The sequence below is a fragment of the Pseudorca crassidens genome, chromosome 9 (genome assembly GCF_039906515.1).
Source record: "Pseudorca crassidens isolate mPseCra1 chromosome 9, mPseCra1.hap1, whole genome shotgun sequence".
NCBI classification, from domain to species: Eukaryota; Metazoa; Chordata; class Mammalia; order Artiodactyla; family Delphinidae; genus Pseudorca; species Pseudorca crassidens.
The window spans coordinates 62,208,827-62,223,775 of NC_090304.1; the positions used below are offsets into that span (position 1 = coordinate 62,208,827).

A 14,949-nucleotide genomic window follows, 5' to 3' on the forward strand; every position below is an offset into this window, starting at 1 on the left:
AGTGCCTTTGCACCTACTGTTGCAGCCTCACTCTCCTCCTTCATCTGATAAACCACTATTTTAAAACCACCCAAAGACTTCTCTCCTCTTTTCAGTCTTCCTTGGTCATCTTTCCTCTCCATTCCAAGCAGATGGATCACTCCCACCTTGCTGCATTTACTGTGGTTTGTATATCCCTTGATTACTGCTTTTAACATGCTGTGCTGCAGTTGTTTTGGTTTCAGTGGTTTCCTCCTTATTCTAGTGAACCTATTAAGAAGATGGGCTCTGGAGCCAGATAACTAGTTTCAAGGCCTGGCCTTTCCATTTATTAGCTATGTGATCATGAGGAAGTTACTTAACCTCTGTAAACTTTGTAAAATGGAAATGATAGTGCCTACATCAGAGAGCTGTTGACAGAACTGAGTGAAATAATATGTGAAGGGTTTAGAACAGTACGTGACACACAATAGGTGCTCAATAAATACTATCACTTTTATACTGAAGTATCAAGTCCAGCATGTGTCAGACAGGATGTACTAACTGTTTGCTAAAGAAATTAACATGTGCTTTAAGACTACAAAACATTTGGGAAAGAATGATTTATTTGTTTTGTTTGTAGTGGCTTTGCAAAATATCTACAGTTGCTGTACTATTCTGATTATATATATATATATATTTATGTGTATGTATATGTGCAATATTAAGTTACAATTTTGAGAAATGCTATGAAGAACTTTCACAGGATAGGATTCAAGTGTGCAGTACAGATGTATATGTAACTATTCATTTAATGTTTGTCTCATCCATTTGAATGTAAATGCCCTCAGGGTAGGGTTTGAACTTGTGCTATTTATTGCTATATGCCTAGGCATATCACACAGTTTCTGATACATAGAAAGTATCTGATGAATATTGGTTAAGTGAATGATCAGATGGAAAACGAACCACGATTACACCATTAGTAAGTACCTTTACTATTCCCTTCTACTTGGAATGCCCTCTTCCACCATCATGACTACATATCAAAATTCTATTTGATCTTCACAACTCAGCTGAGATACCCTTCCACGAAGCCCGGCACCCCTTTTCTTAACTCTTATGGTAATTCATGGGTACTTAAGGGACTCAACACTTTTTATCTGGTGTTAGAGTGATTTGTGTGTCCATTTGAAAATTCCCGGTGGGCAGAATTCCATGTAAGTATCCTCAGGGATTCTCTTGATTTATTCATTTTAGTATTTGAACCAATGCTTGGCAAGCTGCATGAACCTCACATTAGACCAAATCCAAACATGATGACTACCAGCGCAGGGAAAATCAACTTTGTTCATGGCAACAAAAGACAGTAAGGTACCATTTGGGCAAGGGGTAATGCAGTCTCTATTCCAAAGTGATGGTGTCACAAAGAAGTTGAAGTGTACCTTCAGGTCCTTATCCTGTGCCTAGGACCATGCCTAGAACATAGTAGGGGCTCAATAAAATCTGAGTGAAGTGAACGAACTAATAAGTGAATAGAAACACAGGCAAGTCTCTATGAAAATAACTACTAAATATGGGACAGTTTTTTACAAGCATATCTGCTCATTTGAGTGATAAAACAGCAAAGCCTTTGATTTGCTGATATACAAAGATACTGACTATCTAGAAGGATGCTCTTACAGTTCCATTGATGGAACTAATTTTTAGGACTTCATGAGAGAGCTTTTTCTTAGTCATTCATTCAATAAATATTTAGGTTACATTGGCCGGCACTTATGCTAAAGATGTGGGAAATTCTGCATTGCTGTTTTATACTCAAGGCTCTTGGGTCAAGAAGATGAACCTGCCTGAGAATCCAGATTTGATCTCCACCTCATCATTACAGGGGATGATCTGTTACGTGAAATCAAATACTGAAACTTCGAGAGTCTATAATTTGTCTTCCTTCTTTCTACAGAGTGTTTTGGGCAGTACACTATCCAGGTAACAGCTGCTTTACGTTTCCCCTCTCCAGTGTATATTTTAGGCTGTATGTGGAGGTTCTCTGGGGAAGACTGTATTATAGCTTGAGATTTTATGTCAGATTTATTATTAGTACACGGATCTGCACTGACTGAAAAACCACTTGTGATCTATGGCTTATTGCACACGTGAGAGATGGTCCAGACCATCTAGGAGGCTCTGTATTCTAATGATGTGTTAGTAATCCACACTCACAGGAGATGCACAGACAGCTTGTGAAGTTTTCAGGTCAGTGTTTCTAAGATCAGCTACATCAATGTATGTCTACACTTCCTACATACTATTCATTTCCAAGTATTTTATTTTAAAAGATAACCAGGTCTATTCTAAAGGAGGCAACTGATTGAGTCAATATAGTTTTTCACTTCCTTAACATGCTTAATGCAGCATTGTAAAGATGTGTGTTTTAAGGATTTATTTGGATATTCTAAATAATGAAGGGCATCATTAGCCAAGAACGCCACATATTCATGTATGTATATGTGTGTGTGTGTATGAAGTACATATCACTGGGCTTAAAAAGTACATAAAATATGGAATAAATGAAGTCCTTTTCCTGAGATCTAAATTATATATTCTAACAATGAAATAAACTGAAGCTCAATTTAAACAGAATTATTCTCAACTGATAGTAATATTTTAATAATGTCTATGTTTTCTAAAAGCAGTCCTTGTAAAATTATGATGACAGAATGATACATTTAATGCAAGACTTGGAAGAAATTTGAGAAGAGTTGAGAGACTGGCAAGTTCCTAATACCTGCTGGAAAAAGATTTAGAGCAGTCAAAATGAAGCAAACCTGAATAAAACTTGAATACGTCTATGTGAATGCCTGCAGTATGGGGAAACAGACACGAGAATAGAAGAAGAGTAGCCCATGGACTATGGGAATTGAATCCAAGGCTACTTTTTCCCATAAAGGTCTATCTCCTGCACTAACACACTACCACTCCCACCATCACCCCATGGCAATGCTTTAGTCAAGGTTTATTGTTATCTCCAGATGTATCTGAATAGAAATAATTTTATGAGGTCAGTATAGACAAAGCTAGTGATGAAAACTGCCATGTAGTAACTAGAAATGCTGGAACTGGAGACTCTCATTAGTTGATTTCATTCATTCCTCACATGTTCACCAAGCACTCTTTGTTTTGCCAAACACTGTGTTAGACCCTAGGAATAGATGCTGCCTATATTCAAAGAGTTCGAGACAGGAAAATAAGAAAAGAAACAAATATCAGTTCCTTTCTCCAACTTACTTTCCTTTCCTCCTTAGCTCCAAGAAGTTACAATATAATTAGAGAGACAGAAAAGAAAATACTTACAATAAAATATGTTGGGTGATAAATCAGTGGTGCATACAAGGAACCGAGATAGAAGAAAATAATTCTGCCTAGCCAGAGAAAGCTCTATGAAGGAGACACAAGAGCTTCACAAGGGGTATCATAATCTTCTTGTTAAAACAAAGGAGGAAGAGTTTAATAAAGATAGGAGAAGCAAACTATACACAGCAGATTCCAGTTCAGAGCAGAATAATTATAACTTAATCTGATTTAGAAAGCTTCCCACCATTAGTGTTTTAAATCCTTGCAAAAATTATATGTTTTATGTCTTTAACAATTAAGATCAACTTACAGAGATCCAATTAGAGAATAGTATTCAATGAGAAGAACTTTAAACATAGTACAGTCTTTGAAACAGGTGATTCCCCAGTTACAGAGAAAGATATGGCATCTGACTTGAGCCACTTGAAAATAACTTGAATTTCAAAGAAGATTGAATCCAACTATTTCTATGTCAGAAATAATGTTTTTCTTAAGGAATTCCAAATAATTTTTTGCAGGTCTTAATTTTTAAGAGTGTTCTCTTATTTCTAATAGATTATCTCAATCCTTCAAAATAGATCTATTTAAAGGAGCAAATATTTTTATATTCTTCTTCCAAGTCCCATTTACCCCACCTTAGCCTATCAAATGTAGCCAGCCTGGTTCTTCTCGTTGGATAATTATAAGCACAAATATTATATCTGCAATGGAAAACACAATGACACTGACTCAATTAATTGATTTTATATATCTATGCACTTTTTTTTTCTTTTTACAAATTTCTAAGCCATTTTTACAAATCTCTAAGTAGTATGTTACTACTAAAGGAACAATCGCTTTTCAGAAGAGGTTTTATGGTAGATTTTACTTGGATAAGCAAAGAATTGAAACATAAGAACTAACTTTTGGCTTCCTGATCTATGTATCAAACCCACTGCAAAAGATATTCAAGCCATTCTAAGTACTTTGGGGGAACCAACCAGGAAACATGCACTGTAAGCTGTTTCAAATATTAATATGAAGAATATCAATCTTGTGCCCTTTCTTTAGTACATGTTACTATTAGAACCTACTATCTTCAGTGGGATAAGTTTGCCTGGACCACTGTTTACTCTTTCTCACTGATCAATATTTGATCATATTAATAATTCAGATTTCACACAGAGCAAAAAGAGACATGTTTATCCCAAACAAGAACTACAGAGAAGATACCACATCTTTAAATACATAGAATACATGCCATTTATCTATAGCTATAAAGGAAAAAAATAGGAGAAAAAGAAAAGAATCCCTAGGAAAATAAAAGGAAATTTTCCTTACCGGTATAAATGCATGTTGCATAGCTTGTTCACATTGTTTTAAGGAAGCAATAGTATCCCACAGAAGCTGATAATTTTCAGCCCGGGAAGCGCTTTGCCGCTGCATGGCGAAAGCTAGTAACACTCAAACTGAGCTCAAAGAACCCAGTTGAAGGAGGAAAAAAAACCCCTGCAGATCTGTTACATAAACTTCTTAATTAGATCTGCTACACAAACTGCTATCTTAAGACTTAAAAAAAAATGTTAATCAGAACATTTCTTTTGGGGGATAACTGGGCATGACTTGAACAGAGACAGATGTTTTCATTGGGAAGGATTTTCGTTCCCACACTTGTGAAAAGCAATCCCATCAGTGTTCCCCTGTCTTTACATGGGTCTGGCGAAACTGCACATACCATAAGTGTGTGGGGGGAAAGAAGTAGGAGGGAGAGAGATGTAAAAAAATATTTCCACCAGAAGATCTGGGTGGCAGGCCATGGAGGTAGAATTTCAGCAGCTTGTGAAAAGTAGTAAAATTGAAGGGGTGGGTTGCATATGCACATATATGTACATAGGCAGGTGTGTACACTTGTCGGCTCTGTGTGAAACACATGCGTTCTCACAGTGTCATTTAATATATCCAACTCTCCTCTCAGTTTAGTTATGATCTAGATGTGATATATTTTCCATCTAGAGATGGAAAATATATCACATCTAGATGGAAAATATTAACTACAGTTATTTATCTGGGATTATTTCTAAAGACTAGCCAGAAAGTTCGTGAGCATAAAATGCAGTCAAATATTTATATTAAAATTTAAGAGTAATTAGAAGGTCTTTCTTTTGTCTTCTATATTAGGTAAGAGTCACATTTATTTCTTCTTCCAGGTAGAATTTACATAAATAATGCCAGGAGAATTGAACCTTCACATATTCTTGGGACCTGAGAGTGGGCTACACATAATTGGAATGTGTTAATCCCAGAGAAATTGCTTGCACACTTTAACAAAAAAGGTATAAGCACTAAATAAAATCTGAACAACAGAATATAGCAACACATTCTGAGTGTTCCTTAACTTAAGCCAACAAGGTAAGGCTCTACTAACCTCCTCCCTCCCCCCTGCCCCACAGACTCTGTGGGATCCTTGAGGCAGGTGGTAATGCACCTTGTAAGGTGCTGAGCACTTTGAAGTTCCAAAGGAATCTATGCTCTCAGGGCTAGTTACACAGCCAACAATGGGGATATTTATTCAAGTATTTCTAGAGGTCAGGGGTAAACTGAGGGCAACACACAGCATAATGAATAAATTGTGCTTTTAATTGACCTAGAAAATCCAAGGAGTGTAAAACAAGGTACAAACTGTAGGAAACAGTGTGATAATATAAATGAAGGATTTTTGCCGTATTATTTTTAGAAGAGCTTCATGATTTGGGTTACCTAGTTTTTCTGCATTTGTACCCTGGTGATGGTGGATTAGTTCATACTAATGACTTGGTGGTGTGAAAGTCTCAAAGGCAAAGTTTTCCCCTTGTCTCAATTACTTTTCAATTTGGAATTGAAGGAATTGCAAGTAGAATTGATCTTTCAAAATTTCTACCTGGGCTAAATTGTAAGGAGATTGTTTTTCCTTAATATTTCATGAGTACACACCATAAGGTTATTGCCATTAGACAGTTTATTTTTCCATATTAATTCAACCAGCCTTCTCTTTTTCTCATTCATGGTGTTCTGTTCAACTCACACCCACAGTCCCTCCTCTGCCTTCATTCCTGCCCTTATACTCTTCCATCTGCCCCAGCCACATGCTTCTCCCTCATGCACTGTCAACCAGCCAGCCCACAACTCCCAGAAAATATTCCTTCACTAGTAGATGTTCCATATTTATCAAACAACAGGAAAATAAAAGTTGTTTTCTAAGTTATCCTCCAAAATTCTAATCTATTCTTTCTGAATTCCTTGAGCAAATGTTCATCATTATTCCGGACCCCAACCTCTGGGTCTTCTGTCATGCCTTGGACTACTTCTATCTCTTGTTCAACAGATCCCTTCTGCTTTTCATTTAAGCAGCATCTTTTAAAAGGTCCTTCTTTCCTACTCTTTCACAAAAGGGTAGAGAATCCACAGTCTCTGCATGTAGGACCTCTACATAAAAAATGCCCCTGGAGTCATGCATTCATTCATTTATTTATTGGTCCAACAAGCATATCAAGCATCTCCCATGTGCTATACTTTTTCATTGTATTACGGGCAAATGGATATCAGATGTTGATTTTGTCTTTAAGGAACTTAGAGTTTAACTGAAGGGATGATACATGGGCACAAATAACAAAAAGACAAGTTAAAAAAGGATACGTGCCATAAAAGAGGTAGTATAAACTATTCACAAAACAATGAAAAAGAAAAGTTACATTAACTGGGAAAATCAGGGCAGCTTCCAGAAGATTTAGCACTTAGCTAGAGCTTGAAGTTAGGGTAAAATTTGGACATGCAGAGATAGATAGGGGACATTCCTGAGTAAGAAAAGGTAGAACAAAGGCACAGAGTGGGAAAGATCATTACTGGTGTTTTGGAAAGAACATGACACCAAGAAAGCTTAATACTCAAGATTGTTACTGGAGCCAAGTAACAATTATTGAATAAAATTATTACTCTTGAATAAAAAGTCAATAGCTTCCTATTCCTAATGCTAATCAATCTTAGCTTTAACTAATACTTAGAGCATCAGTGTGCATAAATTCGGGGAAACTAAACCTCATGAGATAGTAAATTTCATATATTTATTCCTCACTCTTTAAAATAGGAACACTGATATACTTTTGGAGGCTTTAGGTAGCTCAATCATTTAGGCCATATTGCTTAACTATTTAGTTTTTATTAGGTGCATATAGCATGTTTTGCACTCATGTCCCATCACTTCTATAAGTTCTAAAGTCTATTACCTTTGGTATTCAAATAGAGTCCACCACGAGTCTTACCTGATCTAATATTTGACATAATTCAATTTTGCTCAGTTTAACAAACATTTATTGAGCTCTACTATGTGCTAAGCACTGTGCTAGAAACACACAGTACAAAGATAAATATTATATAATTTCAATTCTCTGCTTCTTTTCAAGAACCACTCAGTGTGCATTTGCCTCTGCCCACAAAGTAGAATGTTGTATGTATTTTTTTTCCTGCCAGCACAATGTCTGATATGTCACGGCTGCCATTTTTCTGTTAAACCCTTAGTCACTAGGCCATATGTCCATCATATCTAAATATACTGCCATGCTCTAAATTAGATTACAGGCCTCAGAGTGTCTGAAAGTACCTTTTATATGGTTGGTACTATTGTCATGCTCAAAAGGTCTGCATTTGAATGCTTTCTGCTAGTGATTGGTTTAAATATAACTTCACGACAATAAAAATGGAGTAACAGGGCTTAGATTTACATTCCTATCTGGAAAAAAAAACTGAACAAAATATATGAAACAATGAGTTTCAAAAATGGACATCAGAGAACAAAAAGTAGTGAACTCTAAGAGACAGGAAACAAACAAGATAAGTCTTATGATTGCCCCTTTTACAACCTTGAATGTCTAGGCCACATTGCAGGAGAGTGGATCCAGTTGGAACCCAGTGGACTTGATGAATTGAGGATATAAAATTGGTTTTCTGGAGAAACCAAAGCAACAAGGAGAAATAGAGAAATTCATGACTATAGTTGGTGATTTTATTATCCTACTCTGAATAATTAATAGAATAAGCAGGCAAAATCTATAAGGATATAGCAAACCTTTACAAAACCATCCATCAAATTAGGCTAATATACCTTTAAAAAACATTTCACCCTACAACAGCATTCTTTTCAAGTGCTCATGGAACATTTACCAAGGTAGAACATATTCTGAGCCATAAGTCAAATTTTAATACATTTAAAAGGATTCAAGTCAAAGAAAACATATTCTCTGATCATAGTAAAATTAAGTTAGAAATCAACAATAGAACAATTTCTGAAAATTCCCAAAATATTTTACAACTAAATGACACACTTTTAAATAACCCATTGGTCAAAGAAGAAATCAAAAGTAAGTTAGAATGCATTTTGAACTGAATGAAATGAAGTCACAACGTATCAACATTTGTTAGATGTCTTTAAAGCAGTAGTTAAGGGAACATATATATCACTAAACACCTATATTTGAAAAGAAAGAAGGTCTCAAATTAATGATCTCAGCTTGCACCTTATTAAAATAAAAAAAATATAGCAAATTAAAATCACAAAGCAGAAAAGTTAAAAGATTAGAAGGGAAAATAGAGAAAATAAATAAAACTAACAGCTGGTTTTTTTGAGAATATCAATAAAATTTATAACCCTCTAGCAAGACTAGTGAGGAAAGAGAGAAGAAATAAATTATCAAAATCAGAAATAAGAGAGGTTGTGTCACTACGGATTCTGCAGCCATTAACGGACTAGTAAGGAAATCTCAGAAACCACTTTATGCCAATAAATTTGACACCGTATATGGAACAGACAAATTCCTTGAGAGATGTAAACTACCAAAGGTCACTCAAGAAAAATAAGTACCCTGAATAGCCATACCATATATCTATTAAAGATATGGAATTTTTAATTAAAAACCTAACCACCAGGAAACTCCAGGCCTAGATGCCTTCTCATGAATTTTATTTAAGGAAAAAAAAATAATTCTATACGAATTCTTTCAGAGAACTGAAGAGGAAAAAATACTTCACGACTTGTTTTTTGAGGACAGCATTACCCTGGTATCAAGCCAGATGAAGATATTACAAGAAAAGGAAATATTCATATGCCCTCATTAGTATATATGAAAAAATTTCTAAACAAATTTTAGCAAATTGAATCCACCAATATATAAAGGGGGTAACGCATCATAATCAAGTAGGTTTAACCTCTGAAAATGACTTAATATAATTCATCGTATTACAAACATTTAAAGAAAATAACCAAACAACTAACCAACCATATGGTCAATAGGCACAGAGAACACATTTTGCAAAATCCAGTATCAATTCCTGGAAAAGAAAAAAAAAAAATCTCAGGACAAGATAAGGATGTCCCTTTTCACCACTTCTGTTCAGCATTGTCTAGAAGGTTCTAGACAGTTAACAAGTCAAGAAAAAGACATAAATATTGGAAAGGAAAAAATAAAAGTATCTTTCTTTATATTTGACATAACTGTCTATGTAGAAAATCTCATAGAATCTAAAGTAAACTTTAGAATTTATAAATGAGTTCAGCAAGGCTGCAGAATACAAGATCAGTATACAAGAACCAACTGTATTTCTCTTTACTAGCAATAAATAAATGGAAGGTGAAAAAAATAAATTTATAAAAAATATAAAATACTTAGGGATAAATTTATAAAACCACAAACCCTTCCTCAGTGAAATTAAAGACATATAAATGGAGAGATATGAAGTTCTTGGGTAATAAGACTCACTATTTTTAAGATGTCATACACTGAAAATTAATTTATAGGTTCAGTGCAATGCATACCCAGTCAAAACCCCAACAAAGTTATTTGTTTGTTTGCTTATTTGTTTGTTTTAGAGAAACTGACAAGCCAATTCTAAAATCATATGGAAATTCAAAGAATTTAGAGTAGCCAAAACAACTTGGAATAGCACGGAAAAAATGGAACAGAATAGACACTCCAGGAATCAACCCACACATCGGACAGCAAACTGATATTCAACAAAGGAGCAAGGGCAGTTCAATAAAGAAAAGGTAATCTTTTCAACAAATGATCTTGGAACAATTAGCTATCCATATGCAAAATAACAAACTTTGATGTATACCTCTTACTACATATAAACTCGAAATAGATTATAGACCTACATGTAAAGCCTAAATAAAACTTCTAAAAGAAAACATAGAAAATCTTTCTGATCTAAGGGTTAGATACAACACCAAAAGCACAACCATAAGAGAAAAAAATTGAAAAATTGGACATCAACAAATGGGAAATTTTGTTTCTTGAAATACTGTTAAGAGAATGAAAAGACAAGTCATAGAATGCAAGCAAAACTTATAAACTATATATTTAACATAGGATTTGTTTCTAAAGTATATAAAGAACTCTCGAAACTCAATAATAAAACAATCCAATTAAAAATGAGCAAAACATTTTAACAGACACCATCAATGAAGATATATATGTATCAAACAAGCATGTGGAAAAGTATCAACACTGTGATTTATTAGAGAAATAAAAATTAAAATACACTAATTATTAGAATGAATGATATTAAAAAAGACTGACCATATCAAGAATTGGTAAAGATGTGGAAGACTGGACTTCTCATACACTGCTCGTGGGAATATAAATGCTACTTTCCCTTTGGAAACAGTTCAGTGGTTCTTGAAAATTTAAACATGTACCTAGCATGATTTAGCCATTCTACTCCTAGATATTTATCCGAGAGAAATGAAAGCATATGTTTATTCGAAGACTTATATGCAAATATTTATAGCAGTTTTATTTGTAATAGCAAAAAACTGGAAACCACAGGTGAGTGGATAAGTGAATTGTGATATATCCAAATAATGGAATACTATTCAGCACTAAAAAGCAATGACTTATTGATACACATAACACATGGATGAATCTAAAAATAATTATGCTGAATGAAAGAAGAGAAATAATATACACTGTATGGTCCCATTTATATAAAATTATAGAAAGTGCAGGCTAACCTATAGGGATAGAAAGGAGAAACTGGGAATGGGGAGGTACAATGGGCAGGGGGAGGGAGTTGGATGAAGTGATTACAAAGAGGCATGAAGAAACTTTTGAGGGTGAAGGATATGTTCATTATCGTGAATGGATGGTTTCATATGTCAAAACATCAATTTGTACATCTTAAATATGTGCAGTTCATGGAAGGAATATCAATAGACTTCACTGAAGCCATTTTTTAAATTTCCTTAAAAAGTTCCTAGAAAAACCATCAGAAAGTCTCAATCTCCTGGACTTGATCCAAAGTGACAATTTCTGTTATCATTTAATGTTTTAATCTTGTAGTTTGATCCATCTGCCCAAGGTGGAGAGAGGGTTAGAAAGCACTGACCTTCCCGCAGGAAGGGAAGCAAAGAATACAAAAAAGTTTAACTAGAGGAAAGGGCTGAGATTTCATATCCAGGGGCCTTACTCTTTGTTATGATTCTTGCCCTAATTAGCAGTAAGATCTTGGTTCAGTCATTTTGCTTTGACAAGCTTCAATTACTCATCTACAAAATACAGAAGTTAGATTCAATCATCTCTCAAGTGTCTTTCAGAGCTATATTTCAGTGATCTATGGATAGATTTTAATCCTCAACAATCCCATTTTTCTCTCAACTAAGCATTTACAACTATGGCCTTAAATTTAGCAAAAATATCCCATGCAATTTTGAATTGTACATTATCGTGTATGCTGATAATCTCTCTAGTAAGACAGTAAACTCTTGAGGGTAGGCTCCTTCATCTTAACATTTCTGGTTTCCTCATAATATTTCACATTCAGAGCCTACATCATTGTAATAGTGACACTGTAATTGGTATTAAAATTATAAAGATAGAAATGTACCATTGTACTTCTTAAAAAATTACTTTCCCATGCAGCACCCATCTTATTCCCATGAAAGTATTATTCTCAATTTACAGATAAATAGGTCCACAGAGGCTAATGTAACTTGCTTCACCATGTACCAGCCATGTGACCTTGGACAAGTTCCTTAGTTTCTCCTTTGCTCCTGTTGCTCATGTATAAAATAGAGATGATAACAGTACTTATCTCATAGGACTGTTGAGGATTAAATGAGTTAATATTTATAAAACTTTAGAGCAGGACCTAGCATACAGTTATCACTGTTATTCTTTGTGAAATTAACTTTATTTTAACTTATTTAATAAGTAAGAATTAAATAGTAAGTAATAAAGAAAGAAGACCTAAGATAAATTCATATTTTTTGGCTCTTTGTTCAACACACATTTGACCACTGATCGGAAAATACTTAGGTACTTGCAGATTCACCTTTCCTGACAACCACACCCCAGTCTAACTGTGTATCCTCCTAATGTTCTTTCTCCCTGAACCCTGTTTCTTTCCTTCACGGTTCCTATCTTAATTTGGAATATATTTATTTATTTACTTTTAATCTCTAGTCTCTCCAAGTAAACTGTAGGATCAGAAAAGCGAAGCCAGTGTACAGTCAGCGCCAGCACAGAGCCTGGAACACCATAGACTCTTTCAGTGTTCACTTGATATTATTTTTATTAATAGGGCCTAAAATAGATAAAAGCATATTAAAACTTCAAAAACATATGTTAGTATATTTACCCAAATCTTCTGTATTTCCAAAGATCTCTGGTGAGTTTGGCCATGGCTCTTATCAAAAGCTCATATCTGACCCATTTTCTCCTATTTAAGAAGAGTGACACTTGTTTTTTTTGATGGGGTAAGACTCATGCGACTTTACCAAAATAAAAGAGAGCATGAACTTTTACTGTATGCAATAGTCTTCCAGAGGGCATGATATGACCTGTGGGATACCAGAATTCTTACAATAGAGAAGTGTGCTATATATTTGATCAATCAGTCAGTATATTTCATATGTGCTTAAGAGATGCAAGTCATTGTGGTAAAGTGCTATTCCATATACTCCGCAGTCTGGAATCATAAGCCCAGTTCTATAAGGGAGAGAAAGCAGAGGATCCCAGAGAAGCTGACTGAAGCAGGCAGGGCAACAGGTCTTCTTTGAACGTAGTTCTACCGAATGCCAGGTCACAGCATGTAAACCTCAGGCCAGAGTTAAAGCTAGGGCCAACCCGGGATAGAACTACGGAGCAGATCAAATCTGTCTTCCTCATCTTTGCCCACTTCAAGAGACCTCAGCCGTTCTCCTCTGGACTCTCCTGACAGAAGGAAAGCTACACAAACTCATTTACAGGACAGTATTAAGAATTTACTGTCTAACCAACAAGGACCTACTGTATAGGCACAGGGAACTCTGTTCAATATTATGTAACAACATAAATAGGAAAAGAATTTGAAAAAGAATAGATACATGTGTATGTATAACTGAGTCACTTTGCTGTACACCTGAAACTAACACAACATTGTTTTTCACCTATACTCTAATATAAAATAAAAGGTTAAAAAAAAGAAAAGAATTTTCTGTCTCCCCTCCACCCACTTGCTTTCTTGACTCCTTCTGAGAGCAAGGTCAATCTTATTCATCTTTTTACCCCAGGCCCTAGCACATTACCTAGCATATAACGAAGGAGAGCAAAGGTTTGTTAAATAAATGGATGGATGTTAAAAGCATTATACTTGATGTTTATAATAACAGGAATTCCTTATATGTGTAAAGCATATTTTGAAAGACAAAGCACTTTCACAGCTAGGAATTCTCTTTCCTTTTACTTTTTACCCTCTCTCTTTTTACTCATTTAAATATTAGTATGCCAATGGATACCTCATTTATATTCTTGGCCCAGATTTCTTTCCTGAATTGGATATCCTGCTGCCTGCTGGTCATCTGCACTCAAATATCTCACAGACATCTCAGACGGAAACGCCTTCAAACTCTGAGCTCTTATCCTCCTTCCTCCCCCTCAAATCTGCTTCTCTTTCATTTCCTCATCCGGTAAATCCCAGCTTCTTCCACTCAGTTGCTCAAGGCAGATGCACAGGAACCCACAATATCCACTTCAGCATGACCCTCCCGGCCCTGCATGGTCCCACCCCTTGGTCTTTCACCAATGTCATCTTGTGCTACCTCCCCCCACTCCTTTCCCCAGCCCCACAGGCCTGCTCCTAGCACTTAGGCTATGATGAAGTGCATTCTCATGTCAGTGCTAGTTACCCTGCCTCAAATCTTCTCCCACCTCTTCTCCAGAATTATCTCCCACTTATCCTTCAAATCTCAGTTCTACTGTGCATTGTAGGAGGCTTAGCAGTATCCCTGTCCTATACCCACTAGATGCCAGTAGCACTCCCCTCCCCGAGTTGTGACAACCGAATAGGTCTCCAAACATTGCCAAATGTCCCCTGGGGGGACAAAATCATACCCAGTTAATAACCTCTGCCCTAGACCTTGATCAGGATATTCCATCATAGATTTTCATAGAACCTAGTTTATAAATCTTTTTTGTGACTTCTAGATTATTGTTGGACTACCCTATTATGGACAGAGAAGAGTTCTTTTGTTTATCATTTTACACCTGTATGTACAGTGTCTAGTGATGAGATAGGTGTTTAATGAATGTATGTTGAATAAATGAATGAATTTGGTTATTGCAAAAACCTTATGGTGTATGTATAGACAGAATT

At 35.4% G+C, this 14,949-nt stretch overlaps 1 protein-coding gene across 24 annotated transcripts in view; it reads right to left on the minus strand.

Annotated features, from left to right (window-relative positions):
- The window catches only part of DLG2 (discs large MAGUK scaffold protein 2), a 2,011,757-nt gene that overhangs the window by 768,758 nt on the left and 1,228,050 nt on the right, over positions 1-14,949 (minus strand). Inside the window, exon 1 of one of the 24 annotated variants that reach the window (XM_067750590.1) lies at positions 14,093-14,170. The exons of 20 other annotated variants lie outside the window; for them this stretch is intronic. In XM_067750590.1, the coding sequence (XP_067606691.1) occupies positions 14,093-14,155 (63 nt within the window). In that variant the 5' untranslated portion in view covers positions 14,156-14,170. Of the gene's footprint in view, positions 1-4,629; positions 4,851-14,092; positions 14,171-14,949 lie in introns of those variants that run through there. 3 more of the 24 variants (XM_067750587.1, XM_067750591.1, XM_067750593.1) reach the window with 3 other exon arrangements.